Here is a 24930-nt window from a genome sequence, read left to right on the forward strand (position 1 = left end):
ATGTCAAACTTGGGGCAGTTTGAGTCTGATTTTTATCAATCTAATTATACCATTGATAATCAGGAGCCGAGTTGTAATGATTCTAATGCCCATGGACACCTCTACGGACGTGGAAAGTAAGTACTTTATCTTGCTCTCATTTTAAGAAGTCTCAATATTATGGCAAGGGGCTCTAGGTGGGGAGGTTTCCTTGAGAGAAGTCAAAGTTTGTCTCAGTATATCTCAGTGAAGTCCCCAAGGGAAAAAATATGTCACCAAATGGCAGAGAAGTTAATACATTTCTCTCCATCAATGCCCCTTATCACCTAGGGCCCAGGCTGAGCGAACGACTTGTCTTCTCTTTTTAAAATACCATTTAACAGGGAGTCTGAATACAAGTCCTGGGCAAACAAGCAAGTGTTTTCCTTTCCCCTGAGGTTCCCCAGGACGCTTCTTGAGAAACACATTTCACTTAATTTAGTAGACATTGATAGAATGCCTGCTTGCGTGAAAAGAAATTAAGAAGGGTACTACAAACCCAAAGGTGAAGGCGACATCCATAGTCTTCTCCCTCACAAAATGTATGATCTTTATGCTAAGCAATTGGGCAATTAAATATGCAATTATAATACACTGTGAATAGTGTGCTGTCACGGAGTCAAGGCAAACATATTTCAAAACATGTTAGTTATTTACAATGAAAATTCTCCTTGAGCTGATAAAAATAAAATGATAAAGAATTTAGCGTCTGTCCTTTGCTAGTAGCAAAATATGGCATTTAGAGTAAGAAGAATTGGGTTCAAATTCTGGCCCTAGTAGATGTTGTCTTTGTGATATTGGAAAGACTTCTTTGTCTTAATCTGAAAAATAAGGACATTCATAATACCTACTTTATAAATTTTATTGGGAAACAATTGTGATAGTGTGTAGGAAAGTGTGTTTTAAAGTAAGACCATGATATGAGTATTATTTATTTATGCAAGGGTGGTTCACAAAAGCAATTGACACTTTGTTACCCAAGGACTTAAACATACTGTATTTCGTTACACAGTTGTTGTATTTTTTTTTTTTTTGGATGTTGTTTTGTGGACAGACTCTTCAACTTTCATAATGACTCACATTGAGCTGTTCATACATGTTAGGAACTGTTCTGAGACGTATATAAATTAACTCATTGGATCATCGACCAACCGTATGAGCTAGGTACTACAGTTTGAGCATCCCAGATCTGAAAATCCGAAATCCAGAATGCTCCAAAATCTGAAACTTTTTGAGCACTGACATGACATTCCAAGGAAATGCTCCCTGGAGCATTTCAGATTTATGATTTTCACATTAGAGATGCTCGACTGGTATGTATTCTGCAAATGTTCCAAAAAACAAACAAACAAAAAAAAAAACTGACTATGGAGGGATCAAGCTAACAAAAAACCAAAAAAGAATAATAATTAAAAAAAAAAAAGACAAAATCTAAAAAAACTCCTAAATCTGAAGCACTTCTGGTACTAAGCATTTTGGATAAGGGACACTCAACCTGTACTATTATTCCCATTGTACACATGAGAAATCAAGCAAAAGGGGAAATTAAGGAGCTTTCTTAGGGTCTCACATCTAGTGAGAAATGGGGCTCAGATTTTAGCCAAAGTTTGTTTGATTAGAGGCACAACTATGCGAGCATATGCTTTGTGGTAGAATCAAGACATTTTTGAATGTGAAATGCGTGCTATTAACAATCACGTTGCGACAATAGGAATAAACTGCACTATCTTAGGCAAATTAGGATGTGTGGTATATTCCAAATGTATTAATTCTTGAAGATTTTTTTTAACGCATAAAAAAAAAATACCTTAACAGCCCCAGATAGAAAGAAGAAAAGACTTAAATATGACAGGCAGTTGGGAGTCTTTTGTTCCTATTCTGGCCAAGAAAAAAATTGCACACTGTTTTCACTGACCGATCATTCCTACAGACAGCAGCAAGTGATGCTGTTTTCACAAGCTTCTTCCTAGCTACTCCTGCTGAGCCACTGCTCTAAAGGATTGGGAAAGGCATTGAGATTTAATGTTTTTAAAACTGGAAACATTAAATATCTGGGATTCTATCTCATTCACACCCCTCTTCTATCCTGTCCAACACCGGTCCGACTGCCTTTTATGATTTATACTTTGGAACAGGGGTCCTCAAACTTTTCAAACAGGGGGCCAGTTCACTGTCCCTCAGACCGTTGGAGGGCTGGACTATAGTTTTAAAAAAAAAACTATGAACAAATTCCTATGCACACTGCACATATTTTATGTTGAAGTAAAAAAACAAACGGGCAAAAACACCCGCATGTGGCCCTCTGGCCGCAGTTCGAGGACGCCTGCCTTGGAAGATCAAGAAAAAAATAGAAAAGTGTTTGGGGCACAAGGAGTAGTTTCAGCATGAAGTTATTCCAGCCTGGTCATTCTAAATATACAGCCCACAACGAGAGCTATAAAATAGGCTTTTCCAGCTCTGCTCTCTCCTGTTTTGTAGAAAGGAAGCGGTTGCCTTGAAACTTCTGATTCTTTTCTCCCTTCTCTTTTCCAGATGTGATAAGCAATTGGGCAGCATCTACATTTACAGACTAAACTATCTGAAATATTCCACACATCTTAATTTGCCTCAGATAGTGCAGAGAATACAGACTAAACTGAACTATTCAGAGAACTTTCTCCTTAAGCCAGTACTCATGGACCACACGGCCTTCTCCCTGCACCCCACCTGCTAAAATGTGCTTTCTCCATTTGACTGCACCTGTCAACATTTCTCAGAAATCAGGATAACAAAGAGAGGATTCCTCCTTTGGAAATAACCAAATGAGGAAAGCTCATCATTATATCAGGTTGATGGCCTTGCTTGCTTTATTTTTATTTTTTATGTATTTTTTTTTTCCAGACAGAGTCTCACTCTGTTGCCCGGGCTAGAGTGAGTGCCGTGGCGTCAGCCTAGCTCACAGCAACCTCCAACTCCTGGGCTCAAGCGATCCTCCTGCCTCAGCCTCCTGAGTAGCTGTGACTACAGGCATGTGCCACCACGCCCGGCTCATTTTTTTTCTATGTATTTTTAGTTGTCCAATTAATTTCTTTCTATTTTTAGTAGAGACGGGGGTCTCGCTCTTGCTCAGGCTGGTCTCGAACTCCTGACCTAGAGCGATCCTCCTGCCTCAGCCTTCCAGAGTGCTAGGATTACAGGCATGAGCCCCGCGCTCAGTCCCTCACCTGTTTTATACGCTTGGTATTTAAATCCGGGGCCTGATTTGGATGCAGCAACATTTAAATTCCAACCCACACTGTAAGTCTTAGGAATTAGGAAAGGGCAGATTCGCGGTGGTAGTTTTATGAGGTGCATAAAACATGGATTCAGGTCAGTGATTTACTGCTAGTGTACATCAAAGGACCTCCAGAGAGATGATCTTTTATTCATACCATGAATAGTTCAATTAAAATATACCCCAAGTAAGAATAAAATGCTCATCGTCCTGATAAAAGATATAGAAAATCCAGAGGATAATTATAATCAGTCATTCAGCTTCTGTGTTTCTGTCTCTGTCACTTCCTCTGTCTTTCACTCTCTCCCTCCCCTCACACCTGCTCCCAGTATATGGGGGCTTATTTTAAAAATTCTGTTTGGCTCAACAGAGCACTGATCCGAAAGCTGATTGGCTGTGCTTACTAAGACAACGAAGATATTTGTATTTAAAAAACATTTCTTATTTTAGAATGAACAAGGAGGAGCTTTCACTTAAAAACAAACAAACAAACAAAAAACAGCCGGGTGTGGTGGCTCACACCTGTCATCCTAGCACTCTGTGAGGCTGGTGGATCGCCAAGGCTGGTGGATCGCTCAAGGTCAGGATTTCAAAACCAGCCTGAGCAAGAGCGAGATCCCATCTCTACTAAAAATAGAAAGAAATTAATTGGCCAACTAAAAATATGTATAGGAAAAAATTAGCCGGGCATGGTGGCGCATGCCTGTAATCCCAGCTGCTCAGGAGGCTGAGGCAGGAGGATCGCTTGAGCCCAGGAATTTGAGGTTGCTGTGAGCTAGGCTGATGCCATGGTAGTCTAGCCCAGGCAACAGAGTGAGACTCTGTCTCAAAACACACACACACACACACACACACACACACACACACACACACACACACACCTATTCAGTAATTCAGATAGGGGTAATTCCCAACCACCTATAGCTGGTTACCTAGGCTATATTTTCCCACTATATTTTTCCAATTTTTGAAATGGGAAATCTATTTATATTATTTGGAGGAAGAAATGGACATTGCTGCAGAAAGGTGAGGACAATTCGAAAACTCCCTTTGAATGTTCTGGTAGGATTTTAACAGATCAACACTGAATCATCATCTTTTCTGAATCTTCAGACATGATCTTCTACTATTTCAAACACAGTTGATAGCATCACTTTTCACCCGGCTGAACCAGCCAGGATCTGGGAGTGTTGTATGAGCCAACACCCCCAGCTACCATGTTTCCCCCCAAAATAAGACAGGGTCTTATATTTATTTTTCCTCAAGAAGACACCCTAGGGCTTATTTTCAGGGCATGTGTTATTTTTTTTAAGTACAGTACAACCATCTCCATTGATTCAAATAGAGTGAAGTCGTCTTCTTCTGGAACATCATCCTCACTCTCCAAACCCCGAATCCCATCCTGAATGTCTTGCGACTCTGTTTCCTTTAGAACCACCGGCCCCATCTCTCCTGTGGAGCACTAGAGCTCTCACGGGGCGGATGAGAAGGGCTGCTCATGTTCTTTCCCACTCCGCCACGACACGCATGGGTCGGATGCGCTGCGCAGCCACGCCCATCACTAGGGCTGATTTTCATAGCCACGCCCATCACCAGGGCTGATTTTCATAGCCACACCCATCACTAGGGCTGATTTTCATGGCCACGCCCACCACTAGGTCTTATTTTCTGGGTAGGACTTCTGTTGCGCAAATGCTTAGAAATCCTGCTAGGGCTTATTGTATGGGTGGGTTTTATTTTTGGGGAAACACGTTACTGTTGCCTAATGGTGCCCTTAAACTGATTCTATACAACCTGGCTTTGCAATTTGCAAAGGGCACTTAGAATGCCTGCTTTTATAGCCTATGCTGGAAGCTTACATAGAGAAAATGTTGCTGGGCATCCAGGCTAAACTTTTTTCAGCCAATAGGGCATTTTTTGTGTTGTTGTAGACCTGTCATGCTATTGTCTTCTCCTGTTTAAGGTGGTGTTGCACATTCTGAAAACATTTGTGGTTTCGAGTTACGAATGGTTGCAATGCCACCTAACTGAAAGAAGCATACTTATACTTGCATATGAGCCCAAATGTGGAGACGGAATTACAACGAATGGTACTGATCTGGGGGTACCTATCTCACCACCTGAAGTGCAGTGTTGTTCTCCTAATGACACAAGGGGTGAACTTACTACCTGCCTTCCCCCAGGGTCAGACTGGACAGAACTTCCATTACCATGGAAGTTCAAACTCACAGTTTTGGAAAAACAACACCTGTCATAAAATGTGTAATTAATGGTTAAGTTATGAAACACAGAAAACAACCTGCAGGCAAAAAACAAACAAAACGTATCTTGAACCATAGAAATTATTACAACTGACTCTTCTGTATTTGCATCGGAAGACAAAGGTTTAAGTCCTGCTCACCCAGAAACAGGTCAAAAATTTTGCCCAGCTTGATATTTGGGGAAGATTGATATCTGGGAGATTGTGCCTTATCTTAACACAACATTATGAGAGTAAAGACAAACCTCCGGGGGCTAGTTAGAATTTCATAACCCTAGGTCTGAGTGGTGAATAGGGGAATGTTGAAGAATGGGTGTGTCTATAGAGAGTTCTTTTATGTAGGCTAGGTGCATGGCCATTGCATTGAGGCCCATAGAGAAATCCTCGCACAGGTATAGCGGAGATTCTCCTGGTGGAAAAACAAAGGACTAGTGGGGTGTGGAAGTCGTTTTGGGCGTTCCAGGGAACCCGAAATGGAAATAAAGGTTAAAGATGATCAGCACAGAAGGGACACAGACTTTTGACCACCTACTGATGCTGGTTTTCTTTAAGGAAGTGACAGACAGGGAGACAACTTGTTACAAACACAGAAGAGCGCCCCAGGAAGAAAGGAACATGCAAATACTTAGCTCATTGATTCTTCGATCATTTCTCCTAGTCCCAACACAATCCTCAATGCTTTGCTTATTTTAGCTAATTTAACTCGCAGCAGCCCTGTGAGTTCTATTATCCTCATTTTACGGATGAGAAAACTGAGGCACAGAACGTGAAGTAGTAGTTTGTTTAAGATTATAAAACAGGGATTTGAACCCTGGGAGTCGAACGTACAAGGTGACGTTTGCTAATCACTCTCCTTGTTTAAGGATACATCCTACCATTGGATTATCAGTGCAAGAAGAAATGTAGCTCCACCACACTGGAGAAGGGAACTATGATCAAGAATGTTACTGGCTGTTCCAAAGGAGTCTCACAGTCACTTCACCGTGGCTGGGAGTGATTTTTTTTACAGGAAGAGGAGACATTTAGTGACAGAACTCATAATTTAGACCCGACCAGCCAGAGTCCATTGTTTCACTTGGTGTAATTCGGTTGACATTGATTTCATTCGGAATAACACGCTGAATTACAAATTATCACAATTTCAGTACTAGCTCTGCCTTAAGCTCATTAAGGATGCTATGAGATCCAAGAGAAGAGTTATATTTTGTTGGTGGACTCCAAAAGACTCCCATTGTTGTGCGGGGTATAGATGCATAACGCTAACATCTTAAACATTGAGCATATTAATCGGACTCAATAAGTTGCCTCTAATAGGGTAATCATCAAGTCCTATAGACTTAACAGAGCAAATAGTGAAGTGTCCAGTCCCATTGTCCTAGAATTTTTTTTTTTTTCCATGAAAGGATTGTAGGCTTGAAAGATGCCACTAAGAATGTAAGAGAACTCGTTGGCATAGCCATGCAGACTTAGTGCTATCTAGTAAAAAAAAAAAAAAAAAAAGGCATAATACCAGAAGGCATGAGACTAAGTGTAGTCTCATGATATACACTTAAAGTTACGGTTGTTCATAGCAATTTTGGGGAAAAGGCCTCAAACATGAAAATTGGGTTAGGTTATTTACAGAGGTTTTCGGGTGAGACTTCGGACTAATAATATGATTATTTTGGTATTGCATGGGTTCTGTTCTTCGCGATGTCATGTTAAATATTATGGTCAGAGTGTACAAAGTCGGCCAGGTGCGGTGGCTCACGCCTGTAATCCTAGCACTCTGGGAGGCCGAGACGGGAGGATCGCTTGAGCTCAGGAGTTCGAGACCAGCCTGAGGAAGAGCGAGACCCCGTCTCTACTAAAAATAGAAAGAAATTAGCCAAATAACTAAAAATAGAAAAAAATATTAGCCGGGCATGGTGGCACATGCCTGTAGTCCCAACTTCTTGGGAGGCTGAGGCAGGAGGATCGCTTCAGCCCAGCAGTTTGAGGTTGCTGTGAGCTAGGCTGATGCCACAGCACTCTAGCCCAAGCAAGAGTGAGACTCTGTCTCAAAAAAAAACAGTGTACAAAGTCAAAGTTATAAGATAAAAAAGAAAGAATTTAAATTTTGACAGCTATAAAAGATGAGCATGGCAATTTTAGTAATTAAAGGATTTTGTGTATTAAGGGGACTTTTATTAACCAACAAGCCATTCAGATTCTTATTTATAATTTTTTTCTACCAATACTTTTCATAGTGTGCCTACTTTGCTGAAAAAAAATTAAGAACATAACAGATGGCTAAATTAATCACAACAGTAGGTAATCAGCATATGTTCTTGGGCATTCGAAAAATATTACCCAGGTCCCTTCTCCTAATTAGCTTACAGTTGAGTTAGTGAATGATTAAGTGTTTTCCTATCTCTCTCTGTCTCTCTGGCTTTCTTTTCCAAAATAGGTTATTTTCTTGGCCAGGCTTACTCCTATGAAGGAGGTTGAGTATGCTATTCTTAGATTTCATATTAAGATTGATGTTGGAAGAAAAGTATTAAAAGCCATCTTGCAAGTATTTTACCATGAAGAGACCATGGAGAGTTCAAAGTGCAGAATTGTAGATTGTATATTTGGCTTAGCCCCACGGGCTTTGATGGAAGAAACCTAAACATGTTAGTGGCCAACTCTTCATGTTTCTTCCCTTTCTTTCAGGTAAAAACAATATAAGATGGACAAATAACCTCACACACACACACTCTTTTTCTTTCCTTTCTGTAGCTCTAACAAGAAGTTATTTGCAAAGACTGTTGTTTTCCAGCTTACTCATACAAATGGTAAAATGAAAAACCAAAACACAGTCAAGGATGTATTGAAACATCCTTGGCATTGTTATCAATATTGTTATCAATATTTTGGCAAAACGAAATTGCTCCTTTCAAAAGAGGGACTCTAAAACCAGCTACAGGACACATTTAGCTACACACAATAGATAACTCAATTGGCAATCCTTGTCTGGGAATGGCCAGAACTGGAAAATGTATTATTTCTTTACAGACTAATCCGCAATCAGTTTAGGAATTTATTTATTTATTTTCCTACAAATTGACTCTACTGTTAAAATTATGATTTTTTTTACTTGGTGGTTCCACAGTCTTACGAGGACATCACTGTTGGTGATTGTCCCTGAAGATCTACGAAAAAAGCAGCGTGTGAGGTCAGCAAAACACTGCTCAGAAAACCTCAGCCAGAGTCCCACACCTGCGGTATTATTGCAGGATACCCGGCAGGTCACTCAGTCTCTATGAACCTCTACTTCTGTAAAATGGGATTAAGAACACATTTTTCCTTGTAGAGCATTAATAGAGAAAACATGAGGGGGACGTGTCCAGCACATTGTACATCCTTAATTAATATTTGTGTCAGCACGGATCATTTTCTAGAATTCTTCCTGTGACCAGTTATTTCGCTCTTTGGGAACAAATTATTTCTTTCATCGGTAAATATTCATAAAACTAGGTGAAGTCATGAAAGAGAAATTGTAGTTTTCTTTTACTTGATTTGTTATGATATATTTTTTTTCTTTAGATGTATAAATATGAGCACTTTTCTTTTTCTAGACAAGCGGATGCTCAGCCTCAGCCTGCCTCTTTTGTTCCACCAGAAATGCTCATGCCACCAGATTACGCAGGACAATTTTTTCAGCCAGCTTCCAGCTCGGATTATTATTCACAATCTTCTTCCATTGGCAGTTTTGACGAAGAGCCTCCTTTGCTAGAAGATAAGTTAAGGGAGTGTTATTAATGTGTGTACAGCTCAAAGAATAATAGCAATAATTAGCACTTAATGTGCACTGCCAGTATGTTTTGTGTACAGTGTTTTATGTGTGATCATTTCGCCTGTGACAGTAGTTTGCTAAACCAAGGCACTTAAACCGTTGAAAGTTTGTTGCATGTTTGTGCAGGGAAATTGGAAGTAGATTTGTGCTCCTGCTGTGACATTTCTGTGGCCATTAAATATTTTTTTCCCACTGTTTCTTAAATTTGGACACCCTGGCCGTGTTTAGACGACAGCAAAGACATCTCTTGGCAGAGTGGTAATATCAAGGCGACCACCCTTCCCACCCCAATTAATGAAGCCCTTCAGAACAGCATATGCTTGCCTGGGAGCAAGCGGGATAGCTTCTCAAATTAATATTTTTGTTGTTGTTGACATGGAGATATGCCATTTTTTTTTTTTTTTTTTTTACTTTCCATGATTTGTATGAGCTCTTTCATCTTAGCTTGGTGTGGGTCAGTGGAGAAGAATATGATTGCAGGAAATAACACTGATGGTGAGACAGGGACCCAGAGACTCTTGGAGCTGAAGGTCCTTAAGGGATCTCGGAGATGTTCCATTTATTGATTTTATACACACACACTTGCGCGCACACACACACAGCTACTCTGTATCTGCTGATTTTGCTCTTAAAGAATGTCAACATGATGCTAGCAGCATATGTGCTAAAAAAAAAAAAAACAAACAAAAAAAGAAAAAAAAAAAAAAAAAAAACCCTAAAACTCAAGGGATTTAAATTTGAGAGCCAAGCAGAAATAGTCACTGGTTAACTACTCCAAGTCTTTGATATGTATGTAGTCAAGAGAAAAGGAATAGATTAAAATTTTCCATATTTTAATATCCAAAGATTATTATTTGTCTGATATGAATACAGCCAGCCACCTGGAATTGAAAGATTTCTTCTGTTGTTGTCTTTATTTTATTTTATTTTTTTGAGACAGAGTCTCACTCTGTTGCCCAGGCTAGAGTGCCGTGGCGTCAGCTTAGCTCACAGCAACCTCCAACTCCTAGGTTCAAGCGATCCTCCTGCCTCAGCCTCCCGAGTAGCTGGGACTACAGGCATGCACCACCATGCCAGGCTAATTTTTTGTATAGATATGTCAGTTGGCCAATTAATTTCTTTCTATTTTTAGTAAAGACAGGGTCTCGCTCTTGCTCAAACTGGTTTCGAACTCCTGACCTCGAGCGATCCCCCCCCCCCCCCCCCCCCCCCCCCCCCGCCTCGGCCTCCCAGAGTGCTTGGATGACAGGCGTGAGCCACACCGCCTGGCCTATGTTTAGAGACATTTGTATAGCCAAAATATTTATTATCTAGAATATGTATTTCAAATATTTTTTTTTCCTAGCATGTGTTTGCCATCTAATTTGTTTATAGGTATTTCAGGGGGCATATAAAAAATGTAATACTTTTGTTTTAAGCCCAGAATATTTTTTTTTGGTAACTTTTCTTCTTTCCAATTGCTTTTTTGTTTACAATCTCTTTCTCCCGCTCTGAATACTATTTATATCCCTTTATAGATTCTCAAGTTTTTAACATTTTTTTTTGTTTTATATGTAAATTTTAGACTTGAGAGTTGTTTTTAGCTTAATATGTGAAAGTAAGTATTTAACTTTAATTTTTTATTTATTGGTTCATCAATTTTTTTCCTGCAACATTTCTACTTATCAAAAACATCTCTATTACTGGACGCTACACTCTATGCATCCTCCTATAATATCTCCTTCAATGTGAATAGAAAATAAACACCAGATTTTCTTTCACACTTTTTACAGCTTAGAGAAAATTTTCTAGATTTTTTTTTTTCTGTTTGTGATCCTCTGTACCAAATATATAGTATAAGAGAGCACCTAATATAATTTCGCATTTGGAATCTATGAAATATCTAGTCTTTTGATCCAATATGTTCTTCAGGCTGGGTGACTTGTGAAAATCTCAAGCCTCATATGTCCAAAAATATGAAACACTATAGTCAGGATTTCTATGATAAGGTAATTAATAGTATTTGCTAATTTTTACTGAGCACACATCAAAACAGCCTATAACATTATGAAGCTATAATAATGGACATTCCTTGCACAAGAGCATGTTATTTTGAAAATGTGCTAATTTATTCCTTAAGTGCTTTGTCATCTAAAATACTTATTTGGTTTTATGTAAGAATAATAACTTTCGTATTTGATAATATACAGCCAATATGTTAACGAATGCATCTTCAAAAATAATAGTCAATTCCAGTCTGTCAGACTAGAAAAAATTACCGATACTTGGCATTTCGTATTTGTAGCATAGCCTGATGTTTATATACGAAAAGCTAAATGCCACAATTTACATAGAAAATAAAGATTTTAATTCATTTTTATAGCATATCTATCATATGCTTTACTGCCACTAGATGACAGCAAAACAATAAATTTTGCATTCAAATTTCACAGCAGTTTCATCTTTTATTTTGTATAATATGGTATTATATTAGGATCTACAATTAATAAATACTTATAATCTCATTCACATACCTTGTAATAAATTCAAAACCAAAATATTATGGAGCAATATTTTAGAAGAAAGCACATAAAATCTTTTTTTTCTTACGAAAATATTTAGTAGGTCTTATGCTCATTTATTGTTTCATGACTCAATGTTGAAACATGTGCAGAAGTTAATTATGCCATCAAATAAATGGTTAGAATCAGTAAGGATGCTGCATAAAGCATTTTTCATCTGAGTCTTTTTTTTTTCAGAAATAATTGTGCTTTTTGAGGAAAAAGGCATTTGGAATTAAAGACCACTTTATTGTGGCAAATGCTGAAAAATGCATTGTTAGCATTAACGCCAAAATTGAAAAATAAAGCTTGAAAACAGCATAAGCCTCGGGTGAAATTAATTCTAAATACACAGCATTTCTCAATTTTTAAATTCTTATGCTATTTTAAAAATCATGTTAAGCACCCTAATCTTAGTTTAAGCTTGGTGACCTGCTCATATTCTTTAAATAGTACGTTCATTAAAAAATATACAAACACACTGAAAATAAAGCATGAAATATGGAAGTTGAAATGTAAATTGTTTGCTTACTATTAATTTAACTGGTCATTTTTTTTTTCTTTGCAAGCTCGGAATAGCAAATGTCATCCTGGGCATGAAATGAGTAAAAATACCCTTTCTGTCTCAGTTCAGACCAGTGTCTAGATGACAGTCTGAAAATCTCTGGGTTTTTAGAGCAGGGCCCCTCTGTGTCATGAGAATCATTAAAAGTGCATCTTGTATTCTGCACCCAGAATGTCAGGTATGCAAGGTATTTAAGAGGGACGTGCTGCTGTAAAAGAAGTTGAGCTATGCCCTATATCTGACCAAACAGGGTTGCTAAAATCCTTGGAAGGGAAGTTGAATGTCACATGTAAATAAATTTAAGAAGACAGTCGTTCACATGGGAGAATTGGGCTTAATTAAAAAAAAAATACAACTATTATGAGAGTAGATGCACATTGACCAAACCAGAACTCTATGATTAAAAGCATGGAGTCTAGCTGGGCGTGGTGGCTCACGCCTGTCATCCTAGAACTCTGGGAGGCTGAGGCAGGCGGATTGCTCGAGGTCAGGAGTTCAAAACCAGCCTGAGCAAGAGCAAGACCCTGTTTCTACTATAAATAGAAATAAATTAATTGGCCAACTAATATATATATATATATATATATATATATATATATATATATATATAAAATCAGCTGGGCATGGTGGCACATGCCTGTAGGTAGTCCCAAGCTACTCGGGAGGCTGAGGCAGGAGGATTGCTTGAGCCCAGGAGTTTGAGGTTGCTGTGAGCGAGGCTGATGCCACGGCACTCATTCTAGCCTGGGCAACAAAGCGAGACTCTGTCTCAAAAAAAATAAAAAAAACAAACAAAGCATGGAGTCTGAAGTCAGACTGTCCAATGCTGAAACCTAGATTTTCTATTACTAGCTCAAGTTACTTAATCTCTCAAAACCTCAACCACCTGCTGCATAAAACAGGAATGAAAGAACATTACTAGCTTCACTGTGTGTGTTTAAGACCAACGCATGTCAATCTTGCAGGGCCCACAGTAAACCCTTAGTAAATGGTAGCTCTTTTTAGTTAATATGTCTGTACTTGTAATAGTTTAGCTTCAGTTCTTCCTACCTTCCACCTCACCTGTATTGAAGATTAAAAACGATAGAAGGAGGGTAATCAGCTTGATTGCTATTGAAGTCATACTCTTCTCTTTGTTCTCTTTTTTTACTCTTAGTTTATCTCATAGTAGTGAGAAAATAAACCAATATGGTGTCAGTAGTTATTTACACGTTCAGTGGATATCAAATGCCTGAGTGTTCTTCTTTATAAAAATATTAGAGGAACAGAATCTAGCAGAGGAGCCTGTGTGTTGACAGGAAGAATTCTTTGGAAAAGAAGCATAGGAGGAAAAAAATTTAGAAATTTCTACCTGAGTTTGGACTCATGGACACTGGGCCCCACTGACTGTGGATATTTTATTCCAACACTACCATTTATAAAAGGGAAAGTTTAACTTGTCTCAATAATTTAATCTTGGAATACACAGACTCAATCTCACAGTGCCTTGACCTTATAAAAAGTATTAGTGCACATTCCGATTACTTTTATGTGCAGAAAGAACCCTCCCCTTTTCTCCTCAGTGGAGTTTCAGGCGTTTAGCATAAAATTTCTCTTTTCATTAGGCATAGTGGTAGTAAAATCCAAGACTTAGATCATCATTACTTTAGATAGTATGGCTAATTGAAAAATTATGCCATAGTCGACACGACAAGATTTCAGAAGTGTTAGCAGTTGAAAATATGGAAAGAGGAAATATCTAAATGGGCGATAGGATGAGGCTTTTGGTATATTAGCTACAATTTTATCTTTGACTGCATATTGTCAGTTTCCCAATTTTTAACTAGATTTTAAGTGTGCACTTGCTATATAAATCAGGAAACGTTTTCTTTTGTGGAATATTTCTCTAAAATATTTAGGTTATGTCATTGTTTGACAATAAAAAGGGGTGTTTTTTTTTAGTTTTTTTTTTTTAAGGATTCCTATATATTACAGAACTTTAGATTCTATGTAAGATAGAACATAACACTTTAGAAGGTATAATAGGACAATCAGATTAAAATTCTAAGTAAATTAATGAACTGGGCTAACCTTTAATTAGAGAATATAGCATTTATATTTTTCTATGTTTATATTACTCTGTTTTTCTTTTTGCAGAACTTGGAATCAATTTTGATCACATATGGCAAAAAACCTTGACGGTGTTAAACCCAATGAAACCAGCAGATGGCAGCATTATGAACGAAACGGACCTCACTGGGCCCATCCTGTTTTGCATTGCTCTGGCAGCCACCCTGCTTCTGGTAAAAGGGGACAGCAAGCGTCAGATTTTAACGCTGGTCATTTTCAGTGTCCATTCCGACAGGTCTTTGTAAACATGGAGGAGAGTATGTTGCTTTACATAGTGAAAACGGCTTAATGCATGACTCAACTTTTTAAGTGAGAGAGAATATGTAATCAAACCATAGTGACGAAAAGAAGCTACTGCTCATGGATGACAACAAATGAAAACATAAGTTTAAATAGAATTTCAAAAATCAAACCACCAAGTCAAATTTTCCCCAAAGCAAGAGATCACTTATATCTTTCTTGTTATGAAGAAAAGACTGTCAGGCTGGAATAGTTGAAGGAAAACATGGATTTGGGAACTATAAGCCCTCAGTTTTGGGCCAGGCGCGGTGGCTCACGCCTATAATCCTAGCACTCTGGGAGGCCAAGGCGGGCGGATTGCTCGAGGTCAGGAGTTCAAAACCAGCCTGAGCAAGAGCAAGACCCCGTCTCTACTATAAATAGAAAGAAATTAATTGGCCAACTAATATATATATATATAATTAGCTGGGCGTGGTGGCGCATGCCTATAGTCCCAGCTACTCAGGAGGCTGAGGCAGGAGGATCGCTTGAGCCCAGGAGTTGGAGGTTGCTGTGAGCTAGGCTGATGCCATGGCACTCACTCTAGCCTGGGCAACAAAGCGAGACTCTGTCTCAAAAAAAAAAAAAAAAAAAAAAAGGCCCTCAATTTCATTTCTTGATTTCTGTGGGATTTCTATTGTGACACTGAGCAAGTCACCTCTCTCCCTCTTTGGTCATCATTTTCTTCGCTGCGGTATATCCCAAGAGTTATTTTAATAACTAGATATTTCTAACATCTTTCTAATAACAAGATATTTCTAATATCTTGTGAAGTAGGAGATGAGTCTCCTCGTTTCTGAATAAAGTATGAATGGTTTAGGAATAAATAAATAAGTTATTTATGAAGAAAACAATTTGCAATGATAACCTATGATTCGTTTACTCAATCTATATATTTCCTCTATAATTTAGTTTTCTGCTTTTTATGGAGGCATTTTCCCCCTAGCTTCACTGAATATCTTCTGTATGGGCCCCTTTCATTCTTTACACCTGGAAGCAATGATGTTAAGAGTCATCAAAAGGTAAAGAAAAACACGTTTCCACCTAAGTCAAGTTTAGAAAACATTCTAACTCATAGCTTAAACAAAAAAAGAAAAGAAAAATAAATGAGAAAAGGTCTCTAGTTTTACGGTGAGGAGGGACTAGTAAGACATTAAAAACAAGATGGAAACGATCAATTCAGTCTGAAAAGTATAGTTTCATTGAGGCACAAAGAGCTAAACTTGGCAGGGGAAATAATTTAGGAAATTAAAGACTCTAGGAACTTTTAAGATAACTTAAAATAACTGTTTAACGCTCTTCCCCCGCTTACTGCTATACACTTCCCATAAAAATAATTTTCCCTTAATGTAGCTATAATTTTTAAGTAGTTATGAAATGCATTTGCAACTAAATAAATTTTGCTTTTCATTTATTAATTATATGTTATCAATCAAAATACTGATAGCAGTACTAGTTTCTGCATGGTGCTATGTCCAATAGTCACATCATAGATATCCTCTACAAAAGTATTTAATGATAACATCTTATTTCTTTCTTCGTACTACATACAGCACATGGAAATACTCTGTAAATCAAATGCTGTATTGACTAGAGTTTTAATTTAGTCTCTAATCTCCGTTCTTCTGTCTTTGCCACAGCAATTTGATAATTTTAGATTAAGCTGCTAAGTAAGGCCATGCCAATTAATCAAATAGTCAGAAACAATCAATTTAATATATTAACTCATCTTTCTTTTTCAAGTCATTTGTAATATAACAGCTGTTTTTCTGTAGGAAAGTATTACAGTTAGTGTTCCTTAAAGGATAGCGTTAATCTCACTAAAATCTCTCTTTCATGTATAATGTTAGTTGGAATTATTTAAATATCCTCTCTTATGTTTTAAATGCAAAACATTATAGGCAAAAAAAATTCTTAAGTGGAAGTGAAAAAATTAGATCTGCCCTAACTTTTCCACTGGCTGTGATCTTGAACTTTTGGTTTCATATTTATAGGCCCTCATTTTATTTTCTTCAAGACAAAAGGAGTTTCTTATGGTTCCTTTGAGTTCTAAAATTATGGAGAATGTGTGAAAATACCAATTTTCTAAATCTTTTTATGCAAACAGTTTCCCTTGGATTTTACCATTAGATATAGTAACTTTAGAAATGATTATGATAAATACAGAGAAATTAGGAGCCCCCCCCCCAAAAAAAAAACCTCCAACTGGATATTAATTGAAGATTTAACTCAGAATTCATTTGGTGCTAAGTTAACTCTGCCTTAGATATCTGGAATTAAAATATATAGAGTGATTTTATAGGCTGATACAAGAATTATACTAGAGAAAGCAAAACTAAATCCAGAACCAATATCCAAACCTGTTCCCTATCTCCAGATATGTAACATTCATAGTCATAGACTCATCGTTTTTATAATTTATGTTGATGTAAAGACCCGATACTTTCTAGTGGGCTTTCTCCAGGTTGAAAGAGATAAACCAAAGAAAACAGCTTCAAACACTTAACACAAGCTTTAGTTTTACTCGTTCTTTCCCCTAAAACTATTTTGAACCCTGACACCAAGATCTAGCACCTCTTATATTATCCTGGATAGAGACTGAGCCCATCCTTCGAAGTGAGGTATCACAAGGATGGAAAAACATGTACCGCATATATTTGCCATAAAATTGGTACTCACCGATCAGCACTAAGGTGCTCACATGGTAGTGACACTCACTGGGTGCCGGTCAGGTAGGGGGAGGGGGGTTGGGGGTGCAGGGGGGGTAAACCCACAGTTAATGGAAACAGGGCACATTGTATGGGTGAAGGACATGCTTATAGATATGGCTTGGGTGAGGCAGATGCATCTCATGTAACCAAAATGTTTGTACCCCCATAATACCCTTAATTAAAAGAATAAATAAATACATAATTTTTAAAAATATTTAAAAAATAAAAAATAAATAAGTGGTTTAAAGCAAATTGCTCCATGCGACTTTTCTGGCAGGGCTAAGAATATGATCTGGAAAAACAATATCCGTGGCCAATATTAAAAAAGACGCATAATCAGAAGAATGCTTAAGTATTTTAAATTAATATGTGGTAATTAGGGAGGGCTGAAAACTTGTGAGGTTAAAACATGGAACATTTATTTCTATTTCAATTATAAGCTCTTGTTAAGACTTTGAAACGAATTTTAAAAATAGCAGCGATGCAGGTCAAATACAATTACAGCCTAAATTGGACAAACCAGCAAGAGGAAGCCATGAAGAGAGAGGTCCATAATTGATAAAGAAAGGCATAATTTTACTATCAGTACCAAATTAGTTTCATCCACCCTGTATTTGCCATGCTCCATTTATAAAAATGCCTTTTGGGGCCACAAAGATACAGTTTATATGTCCTTTGGGAATAAGGAAATTGTCCTACAATATGCAACCAGCTTTATCTTAGACTTATCTCATCCAAATAAAATATTAAGTAGAATGTTTTTGTAATACATGAAAATAATTTGAAATTGCCACTATTTTCCTAGTAGAGGGAACCTATCCAATAGGGCAGTGCATACCTGATAGCATGCCCATAACTAGCATTATTCCCTCAAATAGGTATAAGAATAAAAAAGATTTAATGAGACCTTATCAGTGGCCAATGCTGAGGAGAATTCTATCACCGTAGTCCCTGATATTTTATGAAAAACTTAGTAGTGACCAACCTCTCTAACTGCAGAGGAAGAAGAATTCACAATATGTGGACAATTTTTTTTTTTTGGACAGAGTCTCACTCTGTTGCCCAGGCTAGAGTGCCGTGGCATCAGCCTAGCTCACAGCAACCTCAAACTCCTGGGCTCGAGCAATCCTCCTGCCTCAGCCTCCCGAGTAGCTGGGACTACAGGCATGCGCCACCATGCCCGGCTAATTTTTTCTATCTATTTTTAGTTGGCCAATTAATTTCTTTCTATTTTTAGTAGAGAAGGGATCTTGCTCTTGCTCAGGCTGGTTTCGAACTCCTGACCTTGAGTGATCCGCCCGCCTCGGCCTCCCAGAGTGCTAGGATTACAGGCGTGAGCCACTGCGCCCAGCCTGTGTGGACAATTTTTAACACTAAAATGATCATCACATTCTCTATTACCCTAATTAATAATTGCAGAATATGTATCTCTAAAGAACTTCATGGATAACCACCATGGAGAAAGAAAAAAATGACAGCTAAAAAGTTCTCCCTATGAATCAATTTATCAACTCCTTCATTTCTTTTACACAATTCCCCTGAAAACCAGAGTTAGCCTCTTCAACCTCTATCTAGAGGTTATAATCAACTCAATGCAAAGACAAAAATAAATAAATAAATAAATACATTATTTTACTGGAGTTTTGGCATTCTCAGGTAGCAAACATTAAAAGACCTCCTGTTGAATTAATATCAATAGTAGACTGTGACTTCCCTGGGATGAATTTTTTGGGAGTCCTGCTCCTTAATGCCTTGTGAGTGATGGCTGGTTTTCGAGTCCTCCTTCGAAGCTTAGTGGTGTGCTCTGAACTCCACCAACTTCATTTAACAACGCCCCTTTTATGATTCATTGCCGGTTGGTTTATATAAATCAGGTTTTTTCATAAGACGTCGTCAGTCAGTGGTGGAGTGGGCACTATGAAGAACAGAAGGATTCTGTGGTCAGATAAGTTTGGGATGTGCGGAGTTCAATGTGGTTAAACAAATCCCATTATTTTAGGACTTGTTAGTGCTCCTGTTAATGTTAGAGACCCGAATTTTAGAGCCAGAGTGCTGGGGTCCCTATTTCCATATGGTTGTTTATGTGGATTAAATAATATACATAGGACACATAGAATGGGACCCGACATAGTAAATCCGATAGATGTTTGCTAATTTTACAAACATGTCTTGTCCATCTCCAGGACTAACTTGGATGTTTTTTTTTTCATTCCTTTATTTTATCATTCCATTATTCAATAAATATGGGCACAAAATGTAGCTTTACAAGTCCTACTAGACAATCGATGATACAAACCTAGAGCTATTTCCGTCTTTCTTTGTAGCATCTTTGTTCCATCCCAAGTATAGTCAGGGATATTTGTTTTTAGGATCTGAATTCATTTCATAGGCAGTGTTTTATTTTTTTCCAGAACCTCTAATCTCCTAATGATAATGATAGGGAAAAATCCCCACCCCGGGGCCCCATGGCTGAACTCACTACTGATTGGATATAAAGCTTGTTGCTGATTGGATGTTAAAGCTTGTTGCTGATTGGATGTTAAAGCTTGTTGCTGATTGGACGCTTTTTGAGTCCCACCAAGGGTATAAAAACCAGGGGAGAACAAGGAAGTGGGGCTCAGAAAGGGAGCCCACTGGTAGGATAAAGGTTGATTCTCTGACTCTCTGTGTGCCACTTGGTTCTTTCCCTGGTCAGTTCCTGTTACGCTTGCTGTTACACTTGCTGGAACAACAGCACTACAAAGACATGGGGCAGAGTTGAGCTGACTCTAAAATACCTTCTGCTTTGTTGACGTTCAGATTTGCTCTTGACGTCTACTGTGTGTTCAAACCGTTTTCTCCACGTTGTTTCAGGCAGGCAAAGTCCAGTTTGGTTACGTGTACGGCATGAGTGCCGTAGGCTGCCTTGGGGTTTATGCCTTACTGAACCTGATGAGCTCTTCCGGGGTGTCCTACGGCTGTGTGGCCAGCGTGCTGGGGTACTGCCTGCTGCCCATGGTCATCCTGTCCGGCTGCGCCGTCTTCTTCTCCCTGCAGTAAGTGACCGTGTGCTCCAACATTGCATGCATGATCATCACAAAGGCGTGCCACCCCGGTGCAAAAGCTGAGCTCTTTCCCATCGTTTTGGTTGTGGAATTAGGGAAACAACAGCTATTGAAAGTTACACACAGTTTGAGAAAAGTAGGTCCCATTTGGCTCAGGTGCTAGTCCTATTTCAGTGATTTAAAAAATAAAGTAAGCCAAGTTATCTTTGAAACTGGCACTTTTTTAAAGTCGTCACATTTTCCAATGTGACCTGTTGTCGTGTGTCAAATAACAGCTGTAGAAAATGCACTCGTTTGATTTTGGAAGAGTAAGCACCCGGTGAGCATGGACAAATTGCTTCTGCTCCCAGGCCTATTGCCTTCTAGGCTAGAAGCAGCGGTTCTTTCTCAGCTGGGCTTTTTGCACTGTAGTGAATTCCCAGGAACTCAGGATGTTAAGGCTGGAGAACTTTGTAGCAGTATATGCTCAGTCAACACATTTGTTTCTTTCTCTCCCCTCACTTAGGCAGTTAGCATTTGCAATTCAAAGCTATTAATAAGGCTACAGTAGATACAAGTTTCTGCTGGGCAATTTCCCAGAGCACTTGCATATCACTACCACTTGGGTGAGGAGGGAAAGCAAGCGATTCCATAGTCCTTTGTCGACTGCCGGGTTCTAAACCCACTTGGAAAAATAAACATTTGGGGTCAGTGTTCATTCTTCTACACCCAAAGGGACACAGGTTGCATTTTCTTCTTGAGTAATGCAAGTCCTAGATTATTAATGCTACCCTGGTGAGGATATTATATAAAGAATTTACCAGTGCCAAAGATAAACATCTTAGGAAAGCCCTTAATGTTTTTTTGTTCAATATGATCACAGATAACATTTTTATGACATCATCGAGAATGACTTATAAATGCTTTTCTTGTTTTATTATGGTGTCATTTTTAAAATGACGTTCCCGAAGAATAACTTAGAGCAGACCCTTTATCAGCAAGTACTCAGCACTTTAAAGAGAAGAATGTGGTGAGAAATATATACCTTGAATTTCTAAACATAATGTGAGTTATAGGTATATTTACTGAGTCTTATCCATGGAAAAATCCCACATTTCATATGCTGTTTCCTTTAGTAAGCTGTTCGATTCACTCTGTTATTTAGTACAGAAGTTTGGCATGTTAATACACAGTTCAGTTCTATAACTTCTACTTTGCTTTTGCAAAAGTATACCATTATGATCTATGGTTTAAAAATTCTAAAGTTTAAACATAGTTTCCAGCAAAGCTGAGATTCGAAGCATTTTAAATAACTTCAGAATAGTCAGAAATAGCAAGAAAAGAAAAACTAGAACTTTTGGATTTGGAGAATCATTAGAAGTCTGGACTTTCTTCATTCTGAAATTATAAAGGATGATCTGGAGATACATTAAATTAATATTAAATGGGGAATAAAACTATCTGACCCCTGAGACTATTAAATTGAAATTTACTGTCTCATTCAACTTAAATCAGATGTAATTTTACATTTTCGTTCACAAAAACATGTACATTAAATCACTTTAGAAACTGCTCCTAATAGGTATTTATTAAACCAATAAATATGGTATTTATTGGATGCTTTTAAAAATATTTTTGGTTTACTGATAATCTGAGGCATTATAAGCTATCGTGTACAGATTTTTACTTGTTTTGCTTCAGTGAAATTATTAAAAGTAGATATTTCTGTCATTCTCACGAATAATAAACACAATTCCCAACTTCAGAATCAAACCAGGACCAAGTGAGGCAGTGCAGTTTGATGGTGGAAACAGCAAAGTGCTAGGAGTTTGGAGAGCTTGACCCAATGCCTGCTTTCCTGAACAAGTCCCTGCAGTGCTTTGAAGCCGGGCACTGGATATTTCTTGAGTTCTCTCCTAGCTCTTATGTCTCATTTTTCTACATAATGAATTCTGTTTTGCACATAAGGAAAGAAATAGATTTTTTACTGTAGGTACCCCTGCCTAGCTTTTTATTCCCACGGTGGCCAGACTTAACCACCTTATTTGCCCATTTGCCCAATCATTCTTTCTTTTTTTTTTGAGACAGAGTCTCACTCGGTTGTCCCAGATAGACTGCCATGGGATCAGCCTAGCTCACAGCAACCTCAAACTCCTGGGCTTAAGAGATCCTTCTGCCTCAGCCTCCCCAGTAGCTGGGACTACAGGCATGTGCCACCATGCCTGGCTAATTATATATATATATATATATATATATATATATATATATATATATATATATATAATTATATATATATATTTATATATATTTAGTTGGCCAATTAATTTATTTCTATTTTTTTAGTAGAAACGAGGTCTTACTCTTGCTCAGGCTGGTCTCGAACTCCTGACCTCGAGTAATCCGCCCGCCTCGGCCTCCCAGAGTGCTAGGATTACAGGCACCCATTCATTCTTAAAGAACTGGTTGCCTCGGTAGTTACTTTTTTTGTTGTTGTTATAATTTTTATTTTTTTTTATTTCGGCATATTATGGGGGTACAGATTTTAAGGTTTCGTCCTTTCCCCCCTCCCCCCACAAGTCTGAGTCTCCAGCATGACCATCCCCCAGATGGTGCACATCTCACTCATTATGTATGTATATACCCGTCCCCCTCCCCCCTCCCACCTGCCCAATACCCTATTACTGTAGCACCTATGTGACCACTTAGGTGCTGTTCAGTTAATACCAATTTGCTGGTGAGTACATGTGGTGCTTGTTTTTCCATTCTTGGGATACTTCACTTAGTAGTATGGCTTCCAGCTCTAACCAGGAAAATATAAGATGTGCTATATCACCGTTGTTTCTTAGAGCTGAATAGTACTCCATGGTATACATAGACCACATTTTATTAATCCACTCTTGGATTGATGGGCACTTGGGCTGTTTCCACAGCCTTGCAATTATGAATTGTGCTATAAACATTGGTAGTTACTTTTTGAAGATACCAATTTGAACAAATCTATTCCAGTATCCTAAAACATCCACGCATACACATACAAAATAGAACTTCAGGGATGGGGTGCGAGGCCCCACATATATGTGCTTCCCTAGTTCATGTGTTTCCTATTTGAGCCGTGTCAGGCTTTGCTATATCGGACAAAAACCTAAGAAATAGATCTGGGCGTAGCGGGGACCAGTCACCCTACTGGAATATAAGTCAGTGCATCTTTTTTATCCTGTGGGCCAATTTTTGAAGAAAGCAGGGGAAAGGAAACCTGTAGCTATAAGGAGGAGAGGGCTCCAAACATAGTAAATACAAGGGAACTTCAGGAGTTGGGGCTTGAATGTTGACAGAGGAGAGTGACTGCTGGTGGTTTCTTCTGTTTTTACTCATTGAAGTTTTACTGAAGTATAAAATATTTAGCCTCTGTGGTGAATTTGACTGCAAAGTTTTCTAGCTGGCTGAGGCTTCTTTTTTTTTTTTTTTTCCATATGGTTCAGCATCTTCATTTTACAAATGGAGAAAGTGGCTATACATATTGTACCAAGGACATTTCAGAGGCAGCTGTGACTCAATAATCTCTTTTTTCTCCAGGCGTAAGGCAATCGTCTCTTTTTGTCTTTGCTGTAGGGGCACCCTTGGCACCGTGTCAGCCCTGGTCATCGTTGGCTGGTGCAGCCTCTCGGCTTCCAAGATCTTCACGTCAGCCTTGGACATGGAGGGGCAGCAGCTTCTGATCGCGTACCCCTGTGCCTTGCTCTACGGACTTTTTGCCCTCCTGACAGTTTTCTGAAGAACGTTTAAGGTGGCCTTGCGAGATTCTGATTCGTTTGCTGTTCGGATCATCTCGGAAATGTATTCGTATTCGAAGTTGGTGGTGTCCTTTCTGTCTTAACTGCTGTCGAGAGAATCATAAGCAGAGAGACAAAACAGCACTTAAGGATGGTTCCCTAATAGCCTATTGGTTTCAATGATGTTTTGCTTTTCAGTTTGGTGCATTAAAACATTTAAAAATGCTTAGTAAAAAGAGACGTTGGCTGCTGTACTGATGGACCCTACTTTTCTCAATAGATGTATTTCTGAGAAATTATAAGTAAATAAGATCGTATGCTTACCGATTAAAGGAAATCTCTAATAAGCCTTTTGAAAAAAAATTCATGGCAGCTCAAGCTGTGTGCAATGTGGGTTAAAAATTGCACTGTTTAGCACCTTTGGAGACTTCAGGGGTATGTTATACAGGGTTTTTATTTACGTGAAGAGTCAAAGAACCTCCTGTCTTTCAATTCACTTACTTTAATAATGGTTGTTTGGTCTCATTTAGATAATGCATTGACTCACTACTTTTCCAAGCCCTCACTTCCTTCTTACTTAGTTAAGATGCCATGGTCCATTAC

General features: G+C 38.4%; 1 protein-coding gene across 1 annotated transcript; it reads left to right on the plus strand.

Moving 5' to 3' along the window:
• YIPF7 (Yip1 domain family member 7) lies at positions 1 to 24591 on the plus strand. Its single transcript, XM_075997853.1, is given in 6 exon segments — positions 1 to 109; positions 2497 to 2506; positions 9113 to 9288; positions 14572 to 14717; positions 20388 to 20569; positions 24167 to 24591. Coding segments are annotated over 6 exon segments (786 nt in total). The 3' UTR covers positions 24330 to 24591.
• The last annotated feature ends 339 nt before the right edge of the window (positions 24592 to 24930 follow it).

The sequence above is a fragment of the Microcebus murinus genome, chromosome 26, assembly GCF_040939455.1.
Source record: "Microcebus murinus isolate Inina chromosome 26, M.murinus_Inina_mat1.0, whole genome shotgun sequence".
NCBI classification, from domain to species: domain Eukaryota; kingdom Metazoa; phylum Chordata; class Mammalia; order Primates; family Cheirogaleidae; genus Microcebus; species Microcebus murinus.